This window comes from Chiloscyllium plagiosum, unplaced genomic scaffold (assembly GCF_037043375.1).
Source record: "Chiloscyllium plagiosum isolate Xiang-an unplaced genomic scaffold, Cpla_swu_hap1 HiC_scaffold_36, whole genome shotgun sequence".
Taxonomy (NCBI): Eukaryota; Metazoa; Chordata; class Chondrichthyes; order Orectolobiformes; family Hemiscylliidae; genus Chiloscyllium; species Chiloscyllium plagiosum.
The window spans coordinates 16,668,317-16,692,009 of record NW_028270174.1 but is presented as its reverse complement, the minus strand read 5'-3'; the positions used below and the strand labels follow the sequence as shown (position 1 = coordinate 16,692,009).

Genomic DNA, 23,693 nt, shown 5'->3' with positions numbered 1-23,693 from the left:
CATTTCATAGTCCAACTCTGTAGCTTTGGAGCTAACTCAAAGCCACGTGGCCTTGTTTGCATTTCTTTCAGGATTTGATCCCAGTCCCTGCTCCTGCAGTTAAAATGCCTGGAGCTAAGACACATCTGTGAATTGAGGAAACTGCAAAAAGCAGTGTCGCATTCTAAAGCGCCAACTCAATCATTTACTCTTATGATCCTGGCCAGAATTAAGGCGAAACTCCTATCATTCAGTTATTTATGTTTGGAGCCCATTTTAATGAGGAGCTGGCAATGCTTTGAATCTACTATTTAATACTGACATTGTTACATTGAGGCACGGATTAACCCAGGTTAAATACTGTGAATATGCCATTTTAGGTTTTATGCACACCCTGATGGCTAAGTGCCCACTGACCCTACAAGGGGCCTCACTATTTGTCCTCTCCTTTGCAAGATGCAAGGGGAGCTTAAAGAAAGATATGTGTTGGAACCATTTGCACTTATAGTAAAGGTATAATCCCACCTTTTATTAGGTTATTCAATTTAGCTCCATTGAATATCTTAATGTGAAGCATTATATTTGGTTGCATTATTTCTTTAAAAAATGTAATTAAATAAATTGTAATGTTTGTTAGGTGTGGCGCATTATTTAAAAAGGAAAGTTTTTCACTATTTGCAAAGAAGCTCTGAATGCTAACACCGGGTCTCAGTTTCACAGTTATTTTGGACTTCGATCAAGTAATGGTTTTAAAATATTCTCAACAGATATAATCTGTGGTTAAGAAGAAGTCTTCTGTTTTAGATAAATAGTAAATCCTGCATTTTCAGTTTTCTTTGGCAACAGTACAAGTAATTCTAGGTTTATTGTTCTCTAGGAAATGTAGAAGCATGTTAGTTTTTTTGCTGTAGGTAACTATTAAGTGCATATTCATGATAAAGCTCCTATCCTTTCCTTTATTTCATAATCTCTTTGCAGCATGTGCCATTTTCTTTCAAGGAAGCACATGCACAAACTTTGAGCGAGTCACACTCCTCTATAACTGGGCATGAGAAAGTATGTTATGCCAGCTGACAGTGAATCCCCATATTACTTTGCTCCCCACAGATAGCATATGACTTTCATCTAGTGTTTTCACATGACTTACATTGGATCTTAAACTTGACATAGAAAATCAACAGGTTGCCCTCATTCTGCCAAATTGTGGCGCAGCATATTTAAGATCTGTGTGTAAAAGGGCACAATGCAGGCTATTTACCCCCTCAAGCCTGCTATACCATTCAATAAGATGAATGGCTGCTCTCAACTTGGCTACTCCTTACACCTTCAGATAATTGATGGATCAGGGAGTCAATCTACCTCTGCCTGAAAGGTAATAATGACCCTGCTTCCACTGCTTTGTAGGGAGGAGAATTCCATAGATCCACAGTCCTCTCAGATAAACAAAAGTCCCATCATCTCCATCTTAAGGAGACCCCTTGTTTTTATAGTTTGCCAATTTGTTCCAATCTATCCTACAAATGGGAGCATTTTAGATTAGATTAGATTACACTACAGTGTGGAAACAGGCCCTTCGGCCCTACAAGTCCACACCGACCCGCCGAAGTGCAACCCACCCATACCCCTGCATTTACCCCTTACCTAACACTACGGACAATTTAGCATGGCCAATTCACCTGACCTGCACATCTTTGGACTGTGGGAGGAAACCGGAGCACCCGGAGGAAACCCACGCAGACACGGGGAGAACGTGCAAACTCCACACAGTCAGTCACCTGAGGCGGGAATTGAACCCGGGTCTCAGGCGCTGTGAGGCAGCAGTGCATTCTTTCAGCATCTGCCCTATCAAATTCGCTCAGGATCTTATGATGTTTTCAGAAGATCACTCTTCATTCATCTAAACTCCAATGATTGCTGGCCAAACTACTCAATCTTTTCTTAACAGATAAACCCTTTATCCCAGGAATAAGTTGAATGAGCTTTCCCTGACCTGCTTCTAATACAATGCTATTCTGTCTTAAATGAGAAGATCAAAAGATTATACCTTTATTGTTAACTCACCAATGCTCTGTATAACTTAAGCAAAGCATCCTCACTTTTATATTCCATTCCCCTTGCAATATACAAGAACATTCTATTTTCCCTCTGAATTGTTTGCTGTACCTGTGGACTAACTTTGCGATTCATGCACCAGGACACCTAGATTCCTCATTACTTCAGAGTTCTACAATCTCTCTCCATTTGAGTAAAACACTGTTTTTCTATTCTTCCTACCAAAGTGGACCAGTTCCCATTTTACCACATTACATTCTGCAATATCACATTCTTTTAATTTCTCTCTTTTTATCACTTTTTCACTTCAGGTTTCTCTGACTTTAATGCAGGCAAATATTGGCAACGTAATGCACTTCAGCCATGGGCTGGCTGAGGAGACTGCTGTATGTCATTACTTCAGCCAATATCTCGCCGAGTTGGACAGCTTTTAGTTTAATTTTTCATCATACTTTGATTATGGGGAAATTAAACTTTAAAATATATTTTTGTCCTTTGTTCTAATCTTTATTGTTTGACCGCATAGATTACAGCGTGACGCCTTGAGAGATGTATTGATGAAAAGGAAGCAGACGTCCAAAAGTTGCAGAGTCGCTGCTGGCTCTCTAGGATGAACTAGGATAATGGTATTATATGAAATAAATAGTTGTTGCTTTTCTTTTTCAATTTCCATCTAGTATTCAGGTTTCCATGGAAACACCTTGAGGCATTACTGATATTTTAAAATAATAGCTTCAATTTGAAGCATTAATTGCGACAACTCTGGCCAAACTGAGAATGGTTTTGATCCTCAGTATAAGCTCATAGAGTATTGCATTAACTGCAAAAATATTTATGTACTGCCTTTAACATGACACGAGTGCCCAATGCACTTCACAGAAGCATTATAAAAAGAAAATGTCACATTGAGGCACAGAAGGAGCCCGATGCACTGTCATTATGCACCCACAACATAGTGCAGCAAGTTGGTGCTATGGGTATAATTGTTGTGTGCTCCTTGTTACTTACAGCTCCCTCACCACCCGCTGCTGACCTGTTTACTGCTTCATTGGCTACTCCCACTCAACCTACTGCTTGGCACTCTGCTCCCTTTGCCATCCTCCACATTACTCCTCTCATTGATGATTGAGATGGCAGGTGTGGCAGTGAGAGCTCTCTGAGTTCCTCGAGGTCAACGATGCACACTTTATGAATGAATGGTTTAAAAGGAATAAAGGCAGCTTTACTAAACTTTCCAATATGGTGAGTCTGATGTGGGAGCAGATGTCCCTTTGGCCGACCTGAATGACCTTTGTCCTTTGACCTGAAAAGGACAATTAGCAAATGCTGCCAGCTGTATGACTGCAACATCCCAAGCAGCAACATCCCTGGAACTGTGACTGCAGGCACCCCCTGCAATGTGATCGCAGTCAAAGAGGTATTGGGTCAGGTGAACAAATGCCTGGTTGGTTGTAAGGAGTGTCATAAAGGGCGGCACAATGGCTCAGTGGTTAGCACTGTTGCCTCACAGCACCAGAGTGCCAGGGTAGATTCAGCCTCGGGCGACTGTATGGAGTTTGCACATTCTCCCCGTGTCTGCATGGGTTTCCTCCGGTGCTCTGGTTTCCTCCCACAGTCCAAAGATGTGCAGGTCAGGTGAATTGGCCATGCCAAATAACCCATTGTGTTAGGTGCATTTGTCAGAGGGAAATGGGTCTGGGTGGGTTACTCGTCGGAGGGTCGGTGTGGACTTGTTGGGCCGAAGGGCCTGTTTCCACTCTGTAGGGCATCTAATCTAATCTAAAGGACCAGTACAAGGTAGAGAGGTACACAGAGAAATGAATACTCAAGAGGTAACAATTAAATGAGTGCAAATAACTGAGGGTTTCTGGCATGGACAGATCTATGGGATGGTCAAGGCTGAAGCTATGGTGGGGAATTTGAAAATAAAGTGACTTTTACAGTCAGGCTGTTGTTTGCCTGGGAACCCATGGAAGTCAGTCAGCATCAGCTTACAGGTAAAGCAAAATTAGCGTTTGGATACAAGCAACAGAGCATTGGTGACCTCCAGGTTTTGAAGAGAGAACTCAGGAGACACTTAACAGGAAAAATGGTCTGAAAGCAAAAAAATTCTGGAGATTACAGCATCCATGGACAGGCAGCATCCATGGACAGAAAGCAAGCTAATGTTTCAAGTCTAGATAAATCTTCATCAAGCGGTATCCTCTGTACACTGTATGAGAGTGGATCTGTGCTAAGTGATAGCATACGATTGTACACTTAAGATGAAGTGGCGGTATAAAGTATAAAGGACTGGTATTCTGGAGGTCGAGGCACCTGGGACATAGGAATGAATAAATCTGAAATTGCTGTGAAACTGCCATTGATTGTTTTAATGTTAATGTTCTTTAGGAAATCTGCTTTCCTTAGCCGGTCTTGCTTCCATGTGACTCTAGACCCACATCCATAATTGCCCTCTGAAATGGCAAGCAGTTCAAGGGTAATTAAGGACAGACATCACATGCTGTACTTGTTAGCAATCCCTTCATCCCACAAGAGAATAAAGGGAAAAGAAAAAGTCCCAATACAAAGGTTATTTTTTGCATTAAATTATGCCAATGTGAATGTGTTGCATGGGTAGGAATGCCAAATGGATGTCTATTCGCCACACACACACACACATATATATATTTAAATATATATATATACATACACAAACACACACACACACAAATAACTAATCACTGTGACTCTCTATTCTGTATTTATACTAAAAAAGTAAAGCATTTGCATTTAACCACCGTTGTTCACAGTCCCTTTCTATCCCAATGCAGTTCCCAGACAACAAAGCACTTTTGAAATGTAGTCACTGTTCTAATGTGGGGAGACATGAGAGCCAATTTGTGCAGAGGAGGGCCTGTTTTAAAAGCAATGACAGAAATGAAATATAATCTGTTTTAGTGAGATTAGTTGCAGGATGTACATTGATCAGGATATTCAGGGCGCACTTCAATTCTCCAAATTGTGGAGTAGGAGTTTCTATACCTTCTTGAGGGTGGAGTTGGATCCTTGGTAAAAAGCCCTGATTGAAAGGTATCACCTTAGTGTGACACTCCCACACTATTCCAAATCTTTGGATTGCAACATGGACCCTCTGACTCACATGAGCAAAATGCTGCCACTGAATCCCATCTGACAAAACCAGTTCATTACACAGAGGGTGGTTCGCGTGTGGAATGAACTTCCTGAGGAAATGGTAGATGCAGGCACCGTTACAATGTATAGTGACATTTGGGATATGTACATGAATAGGAGACATTTGGAGGGATATGGGCCAGCAGCAGGCAGGTGGGACTAGTTTAATTTGGGATCATGTTCAGCATGGACTGGTTAGACCGAAGGGTCTGTTTCCGTGCTGTGTAAGTGTGGTAAGTACTTTTAAACATTTTCTTTTCCTCATAATGCATACTATTTATAGAGATAATTGTTAGTTGCTTCAGTTATTCTCTAATGTTTTCATTCTGTTCTTCATGTTTAGTCTGGAATGAGTGATGAAAATATTATGAAGTAGTAATATTGACATCAGTGTTAGAATGGAATATGTGATGTTTGTTTGAAAGCTGAAAGGTTTCACATTAGGCACTAAGATCTATTTGTCATCTAATTAAAGTACAGTTATAACAACTTGCATTTACATAGCACCTTTAATGTAGTAAAGCACGGCAGGGTACTTTAACAAGAATGTTTTCAGTAAAAATCTAACACCTGGTCAGAGCGGATAACAGGAGAGATGACCAATCTCATAGTTGAAGAGATGGATGTTAATGAGGATGTTAAAGGTGAAGTGACTTGTAAAGAGGTTTAGGGATGCAATTCCAACTTTTGACACCTGAAATTATTACAGCTATTTTCCAGTTGTGGTGCAGTGGTAGTGCCCCTGCATCTGAGCCAAAAGGCCCGGGTTTAAGTCCCACTTTCTGCAGAGTCATAATATGCTTGGATTTAGTCCAACGGGTTTATTTGGAAGGACTAGCTTTCGGAGCACTACTCCTTCAGCAGGTAGCTAATGGAGTAGAATCATCAGACACAGAATTTATAGCAAATTTAGCAAATTATAGCCTTTTGCTATAAATTCTGTGTCTTATGATCCTACTTCACTAGCTATCTGATGAAGGTGTCGTGTGATTTTTAACTTTGTCCACCCCAGTCCAACACCAGCACCTTCACATGATAATATGCTTGAAAGAGTAATTGCACATTATCAGTAATACTCTCGGTTGAGCTCTGTTCTCTTGCAGTATGACACACTGAAGGAAGCGTACTGCAATAGGTTGATTAGTTTCAGCCCAGATATGCAAGGGCCTGTGATTGTAATGTCCATGCGTAGATACCAGGTGATGGGAGTTGGTTAGCTCAGTTGGCTGGACAGCTGGTTTGCAACACCAACATTGTAAGTTCAATCCCTGCACTAACCAAGTTTACCATGAAGGACTCTCCTTCTCGACCTCTCCCCTTGTCCTAAGGCACAGTGCCTCTCAGTTTAATCCACCAGCAGTCAGCTGTCTCTAATGAGAGAACAGCCCTATGGGTCTGGTAAGACTATGCTGACGTTCCTTTTCTCAGGCGCTCTAGTAAAAGATTATTGGTTTCTTTAGTACTGCACAACATATCTCTCATCCTTGTGTTATGGGAGCTACCATAAAGATCACAGTGTGATAGTTGTTGGTATGCCATGCTGCATTTTGGAAAGCAAATCTTAACAGGACTTATACACTTAATGGTAAGGTCCTAGGGAGTGTTGCTGAACAGAGAGACCTTGGAGTGCAGGTTCATAGCTCCTTGAAAGTGGAGTCGCAAGTAGATAGGATAGTGAAGGAGGCATTTGGTATGCTTTCCTTTATTGGTCAGAGTATGGAGTGCAGGAATTGGGAGGTCATGTTGCAGCTGTACAGGACATTGGTTAGGCCACTGTTGGAATATTGCGTGCAATTCTGGTCTCCTTTCTATCAGAAAGATGTTGTGAAACTTAAAAGGGTTCAGAAAAGATTTACAAGAATGTTGCCAAGGTTGGAGGATTTGAGCTATAGGGAGAGGCTGAACATGCTGGGGCTGTTTTCCCTGGAGCGTCGGAGGCTGAGGGGTGACCTTATAGAGGTTTACAAAATTATGAGGGGCATGGATAGGATAAATAGGCAAAGTCTTTTCCCTGGGGTGGGGGAGTCCAGAACTAGAGGGCATAGGTTTAGGGTGAGAGGGGAAAGATATAAGCGAGACCTAAGGGGCAACATTTTCACACAGAGGGAGGTACGTGTATGGAATGAGCTGCCAGAGGAAGTGGTGGAGGCTGGTACAATTGCAACATTTAAGAGGCATTTGGATAGTATATGAATAGGAAGGGTTTGGGGGGATATGGGCCAGGTGCTGGCAGGTGGAACTAGATTGGATTGGGATATCTGGTCGGCATGGACAGGTTGGACCGAAGGGTTTGTTTCCATGCTGTACATCTCTATGGCTCTATGATCGGAGAGGTTAAGGTTGTGACATTTTGAGGTTGATGGGGTACTGCAGATTTGAAAGGGAATGGGTAAAACTTGATGAGTGGGAAGCATTAAAAGTTTTGGGTGTTGAGAAGGGAAGTTGGTTGGCAGTTAGGTGGAAATAGGTCATGGGAGAGGGAGGGTTGTCTTCAGAGCAAGAGGATTTCAAACAAAAAAGATGGAAGCTAGGGAAAGATGTGTACTCAGAACTTGGACAGTAGACATCATTCACAGAGCTTTATCCTGGTGAACTAGGGGAAGGGGAACTAACTGGTTGAACTAATTTGTGATAAATAAGTCCATCAACTCTTTATTCATGCTTTTGGAGGTGAGCTTGAGGAGAACTCAGGAGGGTTATTGAAGATGTTATATGATGATCAGAAGGCGGGGGGATTGTTTTTGCATTTAAGATCATTTTTGCATTGAGAATTCTTTTTTTTAATCAAAGCAGCGCTGCACCACACAGTGCTCCTTATAACCCAACCAGATCTGAGTGATGGTCTGTTGAACCAATTTTCTGCTATAGATGGCCGAACATGGTGGCTGAGCGAGTAGTGATAAATGGTATTCTGGGAAATGACTGTGGTGGGCAGGAGTAATGGTTTTATTGAGAAGGTGACCCTCAAAAATGGAGGCAAGTGTATGATTGAGGAGATCAGCAGATACAGAAATGCAATAATAAATCATGGATCAAAGGCTTGAAAATACGGGATGCCAATATTCATTTGGAGAGTGATTAACCTTCCCCTGTCCCCCAAGAGTGGATAGTGAAGAAACTGGGGATAAGGTGATGAAGGGTACTGATGGGGAATGGTTGATATTAAAAATCTTTTAGGGAGCCAGTCAGCGATAGTCTTACCTGTGTGGTAACCACAGTGGAGAAGTGAGGGTACATGAGTTGGCATAGTTACGAGTAAGAGAGTTTATATTGGAAAGTAGTTTTAGGGAGTAAAGGAAGGCAGTGAACTGAGAGGGTATAAACAAAGAATGGTTAAGATGGTGGTGAAAATCAGTCGGAATAAGAAGCCAAGACTAAGTCAAGATGTTAATTCAAGAAGTGGTGTAGTGCACTGTTTGCACATTAGCTGTTCATGGCAAGGAATTTAACTCCGATAAATCACTGATTATATGTCAATGTCTCGGACATCTATGATAAATCTGTCCTAAGTTCAGAATGTATTTATTTGAAAGTGTTAATAAATGTAACCTTTTAAGCACTCTATTTACATTTTGCAGTGGTAATTCTGCTGTTTATTTGAACTTACTGAATAATTCAATGTTCTTAGAAAAACAGAAAAATTAAACTGAAAAAAATGAATCCATTGCAACAGAAGGTTTCTGTTTATTTTGTGTAAGACTTCCTGTAAATGTTGCACTTCCCATAAACGGTATACTTTTTGTAATATCACACTTCAGATGACACATTCTAATATAACCTGTCCACTGAGAAACTGCAGGAGAGAGCTACTGTTATGATATTATTATGTCTTCATAATGAATCATTGCTTTTTTATGTGATACATCTTCAGGAATTATTTGTAAGGTAACAATTACTATAGGACAGCATCAGTGTCTACTTTAGCTAACTGTGCACATTTATGTAAATAACTGAGAAAATAGCTCATGTTGTTCATTGTTCATGCAATTGTGTTGGCAAGTAACCTTTTTAAAATATATTGGTCCATTTGTTTCTTTATGCAGTGGCTGTTGTGTTTTGACCATGTACGTTTTGTTGAATATTTTAAGTTTAACTTTTAGACTTTCTTGAATTGAACATTTCCTTTTGCTCGTCCTGAGTTGCCAAATTGACAGAGAGGGTTGTGACAGAGGTTGCTGAAGTGACAGTCCCATTTCGCATCAACCAATGTTTGTCCTGCAGCAGATACACTGAAATGACATTGGAAAACTTGCTCACTCTGGGCAACATGTTGTGTCATTTCTTGTTGGCACAGTCATAAAGATAATCAGTTGTGTTGACAATATGAAATGGGAAGTTTGTAATATTTTCCTAGATAACTATTGCTGTCATCTTGTGATACTGACCACCTCTAGCAGTATGTTGTACTGGATAAGAGTTGTTTGAGGCAATTCGTTGCCACCAGTCCTCCTCTTGTATTTACTTTGTCTTCGGTCTGTCTAATGATTGATGGTAAACGTTACAGTGCCAAACAGTGTCAGTAGAAGAGGTACTTTCCTTAAAAAACAATATTTGTTGCATGAACAGAATCTATAAAACTATATTTGGTTAGACATCATTAATAGGACCTTGGGAACTGGGTGCAGATACTTTTAGCCCCCTCCTAAAAGTTAAAGTAGAACTCTTTGTCTCCACCTACAGACTGTGTGATATTAGTAAAATGGATGGCACCAATTTAATATGGTAAGACACAAAAAAACTACAGATGCTGGAATCCAAAGTAGACAGGCAGGAGCCTGGAAGAACACAGCAAGCCAGGCAGCATTAGGAGGTGGAGAAGTTGATGTTTGGATGTAACCCTTCTTTTGGACTGGGAGTGGGTGTAAGGGGAGCTGCAGATAAACGGGAGGTGAGGGCAGGGTGGTGAAGTGGAGATAGGTGAAGACAGGTAGAGGGTACGACCTGTTTAGTCAATGGGAGGAATGAATTCAGTTGGTGGCAGGTAGCAGTGGAAATGAGGGGTGGGGCTGGGAAGGGAGTCGGTGCATGGGGAGGGAGGTTATTTGAAATTGGAGAAGTCACTGTTGAGTCTTCCGGGCTGCAGGATGCCCAGGTGGAAGATAAGGTGTTGTTCTTCCATTAGGTGCTGTGGTTTGTTTTGGAAATGGAGGAGACCAAAGATGGTCATGCCAGAAAGGGAGTGGTTGGGGAATTGAAATGGGTGGTGACTGGGAGGTCCATTCGGCCCCTGCGGGCCCAGCTGAGATGCTCGGTGAGCCATTTCCTCAGTTTGCGTTCAGTCTCCCCATTCGGAGAAGACCACATTGGGAACACCCTGATACAGTAAACTAGGTTGGAGGAGAGTCAGGCGAACCTCTGTTTCACCCAGATGGACTGTTTGGGGCCCTGGATGGAGGTGAGGGAGTTATTGTACCGACAGGTTTTGCATCTTTTCTGGTTGCAGGGGAAGGTACATGGGCATTTGTTGGTGGGGTGGCATGAACCAAGGACTGTCTTAAGGGAACAGCCCTTGTGGAAGGCAGAGAGGGGTGGGGAGGGGAAGATGTTCTTGGTGGTGGGGTCTAGTTGGAGTTGGCAGAAGTGTTTAAGGACGTAGAGAATGGTGAGGTGGTAGGTGAGGACAAGGGGGACTCTCTATTGTGTTGGGAAGGGGGTTTTAGAGTGGTGGAGCAGAGAATGGAGCTGGCGTGGTGGAGGGCTGTCTGGATGATGGTGGGAGGAAAAGCACGTTGTTCAAAATAGTTGGACATTGGGAAGTTCGCCAATGGAATGTTTCCTCGTCCAAGCAGATATGGCGGAGGGGGAGGAATTGGGATGATGACATAGAGTTCTTGCAGGATACTGGGTGGGAGTAGGTGTGTAGATATGGGAGTCTATGGGTTTGCAGTAAACGTTCATCTGGAGACTGTTGCTGGAGATGGAAATGGAGAGGTCAATAAAGGGGATCAAGGTGTCTAACATGGACCAAGTGCATTTGAGGGCAGGGTGGAAGTTATGGGCAAAGTTGACGATCTATTCCAGTTCAGCCTGGGCACAGGACGCTGCACCAATGCAGTTATCGATGTAATGGTGGAAGAGTTGGGGTACAGTGCCTGTGTACATACTGAAGAGGGACTATTCAATATAGCCAACGAAGAGGCAGGCAGAGCTGGGCCCTATCTGGGTGCCCATGGTCACCCCTTGGATTTGGAGAAAATGGCAAGAGTTAAAGGAAAGCTTATTGAGGGTGAGGACCAGTTCAGTGAGGCTGAGGAGGGTATTGGTAGAAAGGGACTGGATGGGTCTGTTGGAGAGGAAGAAGCTGAGGGCCATCCTTATGCAGTATGGATGCGTGTAAGGACTGCACGTCCATAATGAAGATAAAGCGCTGGGGGCCAGGGAACTGGAAGTTACTGAAGAGATGGTGGTTGGTGTTGCAGATGTAGGTGAGAAGTGCCTGAAAACTAAGGGGGAGAGGATGGAGTCGAGGTCAGATGAGATGTGTTCGGTAGGGCAGGAGCATGCAGAGATGATGGGTCAGCCAGGGTAGTTGGGCTTGTGGATCTTGGGGAGCAGATAAAACCAGGCAGTACGGGGCTGGGGGACTGTGAATTTGGAGGCAGTGGATGGGAAATCACCGAAAGCAATGAGGGCACTGACAGTGTCTTGAATTTGGGCATAATGGGTCGCGGTGGGGTCATGGGCTATGTGGAGGTGGAATGTGGTGTTGGAGAGTTGGTATCCGGCTTCTGCAATATAGAGGTCCTTTCTCCAGACTATCACAGCCCCGCCTTTGTCAGCAGGTTTGATGGTGAACCAGGGGTTGTTGCGGAGCAAGTGGAGTGCTGTGTGTTCGGATGGGGTGAGGTTGGAGTGGGTGAGGGGGGTTAGAGAAATTGATGTCATGTCAACAGTCTGCAATGAAGAGTTCTAGAGCAAGTACAAGGCCTTCAGGTGGTGACCAAGTGGAGGAGGAAGGTTGGAGGCAGGAGAAGGAGTCCTCAGAGGGAGGTTGGGAGTTTTGTCAAATAAGGCATGGAGGAGATGGAAGAAGAGCTCCACGTCATTGTGGATCCAGAATTCGTTGAGTTGGGGTGGAAGTTTACGAACGTGAGCCCTTCCCTGAGGACAGACCATTCGTCCTTGGAGTGTTCGAGGTTGGGGGAGATGGTGAATATGTGGCAGGGCTCGTGGGTGGGATTACCACTGCTCCCTGCCACAAACTGCATTAATTCCTCCCATTGACCAACTAGGTTGTACCCTCTACCTGTCTTCACCTATCCCCACTTCACCACCTTGCCCCTGCCTCCCTCATTATCTGCAGTTCCCCTCACACCCATCCCCAGTTGTGAAGAAGGGTTACACCTGAAATGTAGACTTCTGCACCTCCTGATGCTGCCTGGCATGCTATGTTCTTCCAGCCTCCTGTCTGTCTACTGCCAATATAATGTGAGCATTAACCCCTTCAGAACCATTACTTTTTTCCCCTCTCCGAAATACTAACTCCCCAATTTTCCCATTCTACAATTCTATGTATGAACTAGATTTCACTTTGCACTATTCCATTTCCCTTAATCTCGGACTTCATGAATGGTGTCCGTCAGGATGTTTCATACTTTACTGGGTTTAGAAGAACAATGGATCTCTGGGTTGAGGATTGTTGATCCTGGTTCTGATCTGTGGATCACTTTCCTGTTGGATTTTTTTTTGTATCTTTCCTATCCTTTGTGGAGGATGTCATTCCTTGTTGGTCTATTATGTTATCTGGAGGCACCTTGATCTCCTGAAATTTCCTTCACGGAGGGAATGTTCTTTGCTAACTCAAGTAGTTGCCAGGTAGTTTCTTCTTCAATTGTCTTGTCCTGGCTATTGGTTTGGTTTCTATGGAGTCATGTGCAACTTATCTCCCTCAAGTTGTGAATAAACTTGGATGTCTCCACTCACCCATTGGGGTTGGTTGATTGTTGAATTAAGTTTTTTTCGGACTTTGAGTCATGTTACTGAAAGATTGATGTTCACTCTGCGTGTTCTCTGTTATTGGTATTGACTGTCCTGTTTTAGAAGGCAAGATTGAAAATTTGCATCAGTTCTTTGAAGTCTCTAACTTCCTCTCTGACGACAGTAATTAGTTCCTTTGTGCCAACAGACATGACTCCACTTAATTTTTTCTTCTGTTTGGATTCTGCCATGAATCTAGGAATCCCAATTACTGTATATCTTCTACTGGCTGCCCCTTGAATGGTCAAGAATGGTCTATTCATGTACTAGTGTTTGGACATTTGTTGGCTTCAGGTGGACTTTCATTCTTTGGGAGAGTGTTGATCTCCTCCAACTCTTCTGTTGAGGTTGAGACATGCATGCAAACATAAAGATAAGTTAGATATTTGTAAGCAACATAGACATTTTTATCTTAGCTTATGTATGTTTTTTTTAGTGTAAATTTAAGCATTTCTGTGCTTTTGATCATTGTTCCACCACCACTACATAGTCTTATCTCCAAGATGTAACTCCTGCATCTTCAGGCATGGTGACTAGTTTTGATAGGACTGTAACAGTTACTCCTGTATCAATCTATCAAGATACCCATTGACCTAGACAAGTTCTGTCTTTTCTGGATTAGCTAGTTCCCTTAGGAATGCCTCAAATACCAAACTAATATCTAATGAAATGACATTATCTTTTCAAGTGGTGGTGCATGTTCTAACATTATAGACAATTTTACGTGTGCAACTACCAGTATCTCCTCTGTTCTGAAACAGTGAATGGCATTGGCATATAGTTTTGGAAATGTAGCATTCTTTAGTGATGGCTGGTCAATGTCTAAACTTGTGAGTTTTTATTGCCCCAAGATATTGACACTGTAAATGCTATTCTGTGTCAGCTTGTCATAGGCCTCTCCAGAGTGTCCATAATGTATGAAGTTAATATTCCCTGTTGCTATTTTGATGTGGTGCTGATCATCTTTCAGGATCTTTCTGGTTAATAAATCTTTCTGGTTTCTGCTCCCAGCATGATTTGAGTATTTTTTTCCAAACTTAATCATCTTTGGACTTCAAAATATCTGACAATGTTTCAGCCAAAAGTTCCAGCAACATTCCTTTCTCTTAGGAATTCTGAATTCTCAGCTTTGTAGTAACAGTTTTCCAATCATCTGAAGAAGATATTTATGGAATTGACAATATATTCTTCTGGATTGTGAATACTTAGTTAAATCTTACTCATTCAAGAATTTTACTTGCTCTTAAATTGAAATAATTATCAAAATCAGTGTCTGTTACTCTTTTTGATATTTTGTCTGCTAATGTCATTGTCTACAAATGGACCCAGTGAATATTAAACTGCATTACCTTGCTCAGCCTCGACTTGGCATTTCCTCAAAATTAACCATTGTATCTTGAACTGTCTTAAAATATATCCAGACTTGAGTTCTGCATAGAAAACAAAAAAAAAGCTGGAGATCACATCGGGTCAGGCAGCATTCATGGAGAGAAAGCAAGTTGGCATTTCAAGTCTAGATGACTTTTCATCAGAGCTGAAATTTCATGTCAGCTCTGATGAAGAGTCACCTTGACTCAAAACATTAGCTTTCTTTCTCTCTATGTATGCTGCCTGACCCGATGCAATCTCCAGCATTTTCTTGTTTTCTACGCAGGTTCCAGCATCTACAGTAATTTGTTCCTTCACTTGAATCAGCTCCTTCACAGATTCATCTTGAATCTGATTTTTTTTTCTCAATGTCCCAATTAATCCTATTGCTCTAAAGGTATTTGAAGTCTATATCATTTTAATATTAAATCTGCTTGTTCATGTATCAGCAATGCTGTTTTAAATTGAATGACTAAAGAGCTTGCAAGACTATGGATACCTTTTTTTTGTCAGCCAGTTTTAGAACAGTCTATTTCTATAATACTTATTGATTTGATCAATAACATTGTAAACTGGAATTGGTTAGCTCAGTCTGTTGAATGGATGGTTTGCAATGTAGACTGACTTGAGATTATCATAAAGGATTTTCCATCTTAACCTTTCCGCTTGCCTGATGTGTGCTGACTGTAAGGTTAAACCACCACTAGTCATCCCTATCTCTAGTGAGGGAGCAGCCCTATGATCTGTTAGAACTGTGGCAATGCTAATATGTTAAATTGTATTACTGGCTGTTCTGCAGTAATTGACAGCTTTCAAGCTTTTTGAATTTGTTTCTTTGTATACTATAGCTCTGTAAGGCTTACTGGGGTTTCCTAGGCTATTTTTAATGATCAAATGGTGGTTACCAGCTTCTTTTTGGGTTTTACTGCAGCCAAGATGGTATTTTCTCACTCCTTTCCAGAAAGGTGGCCATTTTCCTTCCTTTCATAATCTACAATAGAACATAGTATCCTTAATAGTAAGCACTTTCTTTATCACAAGGTTTATTTATAAAGTTCTCTGGCTATGGTTTTTATAAATGTTCCCATCAAAACTGTGGCTAAATTAGTGAGTCCTACTCCTATAAATTAAAATTACCTTTTGGAGCCTGCTACTTACAGAGCCTCGTTCATTAAAAACTCGGTATTTTCTAAGAGTGGCTGTATTTTCTCTCATTCCGTATCCCACAGTTTTGCCTCCAGTACTTCTTGCCAACTACAGAATGAAGTTCTGCATTTAGAGTGCAAGGGCTTGCCTTTTCACTTCTGCAGCTGCTGCCGTCTCTTTCTGTCAGTAATCTCATTTAAGCCACTGACTGATCATTGTATATCCTGTCATGCTCTTAAAATATTCTTTTAGGTCCTCTGAATGGTTTTTTTTTCGTGTTTTGGGGGTCAAATACACATCACTACAACCATGTCCCAGATGATCACTCATTCTGGTATTTGTCACCTTTTTTAGTATGCAGTACTGCGTAAGGATTCATAGAACTCGATATAATCATAGAATTCCCTATAGTGTGGAAGTTGGCCATTAGCCCATTTATACACTGACTGTCTGAACAGCATCCCACTGCAGAGCCACCCTATCCCTGTAACCCTGCATTTTCCATGGCTAACCTACCTAGACTGCACATTCCTGGACACTATGGACAACTTAGCATGACCAAGTCACCTAACCTATACATCTACAGATAGTGGGAAGAAAGTGGAGCACCTAGAGGAAACCCATGCAGATACTGGGTGAATGTGCAAACTCCACACAGACAGTTGCCCAAGGGTGGAATTGATCCTGGGTCTATGGCACTGCAAGGCAGCAGTGCTAACCACTGAGCCACCAAGCTGCCAATCCTTCTTTATTTTTGCTTTGTTTTATCTTGGCGTTCTCTAGTATTAATGGTAGAGGAGAGGTGATGGCCTGGTGGTATTACTGTTAAACCAGAGATCCAGGAAATGTTCTGGTGACCTGAGCTCAAATCCAACCACAGCATATTTGAATTCAATAAAAATCTCTTGACCATGAAACCATTGTCAAAAAACTCCTCTGGTTCACTAATATCCTTTATGGAAGGAAACTGCCATCTTCATCTGGTCTGGTCCACATGTGACTCCAACCCACAGCAATGTGGTTGACTCTGAACTGCCCTCTCGAATGGGCAAGAAATGCTGACCTAACCAGTGAGGTCCTCAACTTATGAATGAATAAAGAAGACCCATCAGGGTACATACAAAACAGACAGCGGGGGGGGTTGATTGATGCAGTAAGTACAGCCACGTTTCTAACATAATACCAGGACCTTAGGGATTTGATAACTGCTGCCTCTGAAAGCTCTGTGGGCGGCACGGTGGCACAGTGGTTAGCACTGCTGCCTCACAGCGCCAGAGACCCGGGTTCAATTCCCGACTCAGGCGACTGACTGTGTGGAGTTTGCACATTCTCCCCGTGTCTGCGTGGGTTTCCTCCGGGTGCTCTGGTTTCCTCCCACAGTCCAAAGATGTGCGGGCCAGGTGAATTGGCCATGCTAAATTGCCCGTAGTGTTAGGTTAAAGGGGTAAATGTAGGGGTATGGGTGGGTTGCGCTTCGGCGGGTCGGTGTGGACTTGTTGGGCCGAAGGGCCTGTTTCCACACTGTAAGTAATCTAATCTAATCTAATCTAAAGTAGATTTCCTTGTGTCTGTCCCCTGACCCTGTGACATGAGTAGGAATGCTGGAGCCAGTACCATTACCTTATAAATGAAGTTTTAAAAGTCTTCCCAGACTATATTGTCTCCTTAAAACTTTGGCTGCAGTTCAATGGTACATCTACAGTGTGATGTTGGGAGCAATACTGGGATTCATCTTCCTCGAGTAAAGAATGTGTCAAATGAATGGGCTGAAGAGCAAACAGCTCAGAAGTTTGCAGATGAAATTACATTAATTTATTTTCATGCCTTCTAAGTACTGCAAGCAAAACTTCTCATCTTGTTTGCAGACTCCATAATCACTGTGAACAGGTGTCACTGACACTGAAGTGATTTAAATTACATCAACCTTAATCCTCAACAGCTGTCGCTACATCCCATACTTACAGAAAATATTTGCAAGTTCAACTGCAGGAAAAGACCTTGAATGAAACTTTTGAGTAATGATAAGTACAATGGTTCTACACAGTTACAGCTTTTCATTTACAACATGGGAAGCTTTGCTTTGTTTTCTTTGCTTTCTAAGCAATTAGCTGTACATTATAAAAGATGAACACCTCCGTATGTGATCTGCTAAACAGAAGAACACAAGGGCTTAAAGAGTTAAATGAGGAGAAAGGGTTGTATAAACCTAGTTTCCATTCCCTTGTGCTCAGAATATTGAGAACATACCTGATTGAGGTATTTAAAGTAATGAAGGCACTCAATAAGGTGGATACAGAGAAAGGGTTTACTCTGCTGGGGAAATCCAGAACTAGGTTGGGGAGGCAACGCAAGTGAATTGGTGTCCACTTAAAAGGATCTCAAAACATTTTTTCTTTGACATTATCAACACGTTTGCCTTAATCAAACTCTAGTCTGGTAGACATACTGACTACAGAAAAGCAATAAACATTCTTTTTATAGAAAGGGAACAAAATGCATTGTACTTTAATGAGGGACCTTTTCTGAGACGTGCAGTCGGTGCTGATTTGTTTTTTTTTGTGTTTGTCCTTCCAGTGTTCGTCAGAAGACAACCCTCGTTGGAAATGAGGAGAATCACAAAGACTGAACCACTTGGTTCAGAGACGGATGGTGTCACTGTCAAATCGTTTTGGACTGATTAACTGGACTGGCACTCCAGATAGGCTAAATGTGGTTAAGAATGATGCGGAGAGGAATGCCAGCATGGATTTGGCGACTTGCTATGGTATTGGTTCTACTGTGTTGCATTGTTTCCTTGTTATACATGTTGGCATGTACTCCAAAGGTGGAAGATGGCCAGCCCATACTGCCTCGGGTAAGTGGCACAACTGGTAAGGATAACTTCCAAGTGCTGCTTGAGGAACGTGAGGAACAACACCATAATTACATCACCAGTCTAAAGAGACAAATTGCACAACTGAAGGAGGAACTGCAGGAACGCAGCGAGCAACTGAAGGCTGCACAGGATCGTTATGGTGACTCGCTGGGAGCTAATATTGACCGGACTAGCCCAGAGAAAACCCAGGCGAGTCTGCTCAAATATCTGCACTCTCAGGTCGACAAAGCAGAGGTCTACTCTGCAGTCAGACTGCCCACGGAATATTCGGTGATACCGTTCGAGAGCTTCACTTTACAGAAAGTGTACCAGCTGGAAATGGGCCTGACGCGACACCCCGAGGAGAAACCAGTCCGAAAGGATAAACGGGATGAGCTGGTGGAAGCTATTGAGGTTGCACTAGAATTTCTGAACACCCCTGGAGATGAAGGAGCAACAAATCAGCGTATGCATGCAGCTGCTGACTTTGTTGAAGGTTGGTGTGTCATTTTTACAATTCTACCCAATAGACTTGCTCTTGCAGTTTAAAATGTCCAGGGGACTATCAAGTCCAACGGAATAGAGCATTGTCATTCCAGCTCATGGATCTATTTTTATTGTACCTCACCAGTTGGATGAAAGATCTCTTCCCTCTTATGGGTTTAAGTATCCATTGTGACATGAAGCTAGTGTTGATCTTGTTTGTTGTGGTTGTTAACCCACAAGATGAATAATTTGGTAAATCCCAAAAGAGGTTCAGCAATTTAGAAAGTGGAGCAATAATGGATAACCTTCTAAAGTTGAGACATTTTGGGATAGAGTAAGAAAAAAACACCATAACATGCTGAGTATTTCCAGCACCCACAGTATTTTGGTTTTATGTTTATGTTGTCAAAACGTAGCTTGGTTTCTTAACAGTTAAAATGCTGGTCCACTTCTCGTGAGTCTCTCATACAGATTGTTTCAATTGCACCTCACCTATTACACTTTGGATGCCACACTCCTGATGTCTTGCATATGTTACAGGGTCTTGTGATTCAGAGGTAGTGCCTCTACCTTTGGAGTAGGAAACCTGGGTTTAAGACTGACCTGCTCCTGAGACATTATCTAACATGTCTGAACAGGTGATGTAAAAGAAATCTACGTGCTGCCCGACACAGTAACCATTGATGGGAGGGTGTACTTACAGGGAATTCTTATGATAAATATGGATGTAGGAATTTACAATGCAAAGTGAATAAATGTCACGATAGTATGTATGACTCTAGACAGGTAATCCAGGTTAAGTTATTCTTGGCTTTCCAATTTGGTTCTGATAATTACACTCTATCTTGTCCATGTGGAATATCTTTGGCCAAATGAGCATATTTTACAACTTACATCTAATGATTATTTGGCCTCTTGCACTGGTTGGATGTAAATTCTGTCACCCCATTGCCATGTTTATTAAACAACAAATCCCAATGAAACAAGTAAGGAATTTATTCATCAAAAAGAGGGAAGAAAGCCTGATATCATTGGTGTGCAAGTTGTTGGAGGGAATCTTGAGGGACCGGATGTACATGTATTTGGAAAGGCAAGGACTGATTAGGAATAGTCAATTTGACTTTGTGTATGGGAAATCATGTCTCACAAATTTGATTTTTACTTCTTCAGAAAGCTCAAAGAAAATTGATAAAGGCAGACTGGTGGACATGATCTATATGGACTTCAGTAAGGCTTTCAACAAGGTTCCTCATGGAACTAGGTGAGCACTTTGGGGACAGTGACCACAATGCGGTGACTTTTAATATAGTGATGGAGAGTTATAGCTGGGGGCAGGGAAATTATGATGCGGTGAGGCACGACCTAGGATGCGTGGCTTGGAAAAGTAGGCTTCAAGGCATGGGCACAATTGATATGTGGAGCTTGTTCAAGGAGCAACTATTGAGTGTCCTTGATAAGTATGTACCTGTCAGGCAGGGAGGAAAGGATCGTGTGAGGGAGCCGTGGTTTAATAAGGAATTGGAATCCCTTGTTAAATGGAAGAGGGCGGCCCATGTAAAGATGAGGCGTGAAAGTTCAATTGGGGCAATTGAGAGTTATAAAGTAGCCAGGAAGGATCTGAAGAGAGAGCTAAGAGCAGCAAGGAGGGGACATGAAAAGTCCTTAGTTGGTAGGATTAGGGAAAACCCAAAGGCTTTCTATAGGTATGTCAGGAATAAAAGAATGACTAGGGTAGGAATAGGTCCAGTCAAGGATAGTAGTGGGAAGTTGCATGTGGAGGCTGAAGAGATTGGGGAGACACTGAATGAATACTTTTCGTCAGTATTCACTCAGGAACAGGACATTGTTGCCGATGTGAATATTGAGTCACAATTAATTAGAATGGATGGCTTTGAGGTTTGTAGGGAAGAAGTGTTGGAAATTCTGGAAAGGGTGAAAATAGATAAGTCCCCTGGGCCTGATGGCATTTATCCTAGGATTCTCTGGGAAGCAAGGGAGGAGATTGCAGAGCCATTGGCCTTGATTTTTATGTCCTCGTCTACAGGAATAGTGCCAGGAGACTGGAGGATAGCAAATGTGGTTCCCTTGTTCAAGAAGGGGAGTAGGGATAACCCTAGTAACTATAGGCCGGTGAGTCTCACTTCTGTTGTGGGCAAAGTCTTAGAGAGAATTGTAAGGGATAGGATTTATGAACATCTGGATAGGAATAATGTGATCAAGGATAGTCAGCATGGTTTTGTAAAGGGCAGGTCGTGCCTCACAAACCATATTGAACTCTTTGAGAAGGTGACTAAGGAGGTAGGAGAGGGTAAAGTGGTAGATGTGGTGTATATGGATTTTAGTAAGGCGTTTGATAAGGTTCCCCATGGTAGGCTACTGCAAAAAAATACGGAGGTATGGCATTGAGGGTGAGTTGGAGGTTTGGATTAGGAATTAGCTGGCTGGAAGAAGACAGAGGGGAGTAGTTTATAGTAAAAGTTACTAGCGGTGTTCCGCAAGGATCTGTTTTGGGACCATTGCTGTTTGTCATTTTTATAAATGACCTGGAGGAGGGGCTAGAAGGTTGGGTGAGCAAGTTTGCGGATGATACGAAAGTCGGTGGAGTTGTTGACAGTGAGGAAGGATGTGTCAGGTTACAGCGGGATATAGATAAGTTGCAGAGCTGGGCAGAAAAGTGGCAAATGGAGTTCAATGTAGGTAAGTGTGAGGTGATTCACTTTGGTAAGAGTAACAAAAAGACGGGGTACTGGGCTAATGGTCAGATACTTGGTAGGTGGATGAGCAGAGGGATCTTGGTGTCCATGTAAACAGATCTCTGAAAGTTGCCACCCAGGTAAATAGTGCGGTGAAGAAGGCATATGGAGTACTTGCTTTTATTGGTAGAGGAATTGAGTTCCGGAGCCCTGAGGTCATGTTGCAGTTGTATAAGACTCTGGTGCGGCCACATCTGGAGTATTGTGTGCAGTGTTGGTCGCCATACTATAGGAAGGAGGCACTGGAACGGGTGCAGAGGAGGTTTACCAGGATGTTGCCTGGTATGGTAGGAAGATCGTATGAGGAAAGGCTGAGGCACTTGGGGCTGTATTCATTGGAGAAAAGAAGGTTTAAGGGTGACTTGACAGAGGTGTACAAGATGATTAGGGGTTTAGATAGGGTTGACCATGAGAACCTTTTTCCACGTATGGAGTCAGCTATTACGAGGGGGCATAGCTTTAAATTATGGGGTGGTAGATATAGGACAGATGTTAGGGGTAGATTCTTTACTCAGCGAGTCGTGAGTTCATGGAATGCCCTGCCAGTAGCAGTGGTGGACTCTCCTTCTTTATGGGTATTTAAACGGGCATTGGATGGGCATATGGAGGATAGTGGGCTAGTGTAGGTTAGGTGGGCTTGGATCGGCGCAACATCGAGGGCCAAAGGGCCTGTACTGCACTGTATTTTTCTATGTTATATGTTCTATGTTCATGGTGGACTGGTTAGCAAAGTTGTATCACATGGAATAGAGGGGGAACTAACTAGTTTAATACAGGACTGGCTCGAAGGTAGAAGACAGAGGGTGGTGGCGGAGGAATGCTTTTCAGACTGGAGGCCTGTGATCAAAGTTTGTGCCACAAAGATTGGTGCTTGGTCCACTACTTTTTGTCTTCTTTGTAAGTGGTTTGAAAGTGAACATACGAGGTGGGGTTAGTAAGTTTGCAGACAATACCAAAATTGGATGTGTAGTGGATGACTAAGAAGGTTACCCCAGAGTACCATGGGATCTTTGGTCAGAGGAGCCAGTGGGCTGAGGAGTGGCAGATAGAGTTTAATTTGCTTAAAGGTAGGTGCTGTGTTTTGGAAAGCAAATCAGGGCAACCCAAAAGTCAATCTCGCAAATCTTTTACAAAGTGACTCTCTCTTAATACCTTTAGGATATTTGCTAATGAATTACATTCGAAATCTCAGTGCATTTTCACTACACTTGACTGCATTTTCAATATTGGAAATAGCCCCAAGATTGGCCAGAAGATGGATGCAGATTAGGTGGAAAGCTCTAATTTAATCTATTGAAACCCATTTAAATAATCTAAGGCTAGACATGTGTTTTCCATTTAGGATGGTGAGCAATATGGATTTATGTTCAATATTTCAAGCCTCATGAAATGTAAGATGAGCAAGAAATAATAGGGAAAAGATTAAAATAAGCAATGATAGCTATTCTTAAGTAAGCATATGGGCTTAAGAATTTAAAATAGCCCCATAACATGAGTAAAACTGTAGTGAATCAGGAACATCATACCAAACCTCAAGAGGTTTACCTGCCTTGCAGCACCTTTCAGAATATTTGTTTATTCTGTACAATCTGTCTCTTACTATTTGATTCATATGACCTACACGCTTTATAAATATAACCTTTGCTCTCTGCAGGGGTATTCTGCCATATCTTATAACACTTCTGTCCCTGTCAATAATCAGCCAACTTTATTAAATAAATTATTTGTGTTCTATCTGATTGGGTCTTTCTGCACATTTCAGTGATTCCCAGCTGGTCTCCAAACAAGACCAGGTCTGCAGCAGAACTTGGGAGAAATTAAAATATTCTGAACAAATTCAGCTACTACTTGTCAATTCTAAATGGAGCAACTCCTTTAATTGTTGGATTTTTAGATTCAAATCA

At 42.2% G+C, this 23,693-nt stretch overlaps 1 protein-coding gene across 10 annotated transcripts in view; it reads left to right on the top strand.

Annotated features, from left to right (window-relative positions):
• LOC122539454 (chondroitin sulfate N-acetylgalactosaminyltransferase 1-like) overlaps positions 1-23,693 on the top strand; it is a 229,818-nt gene that overhangs the window by 92,563 nt on the left and 113,562 nt on the right. For all 10 annotated transcript variants that reach the window (XM_087979995.1, XM_087979992.1, XM_087979991.1 and 7 more), the window contains one exon: positions 18,271-19,046. In XM_087979995.1, coding sequence (XP_087836121.1) covers positions 18,404-19,046 — 643 coding nt within the window. In that variant the 5' untranslated portion in view covers positions 18,271-18,403. The remainder of the gene's footprint in view (positions 1-18,270; positions 19,047-23,693) is intronic.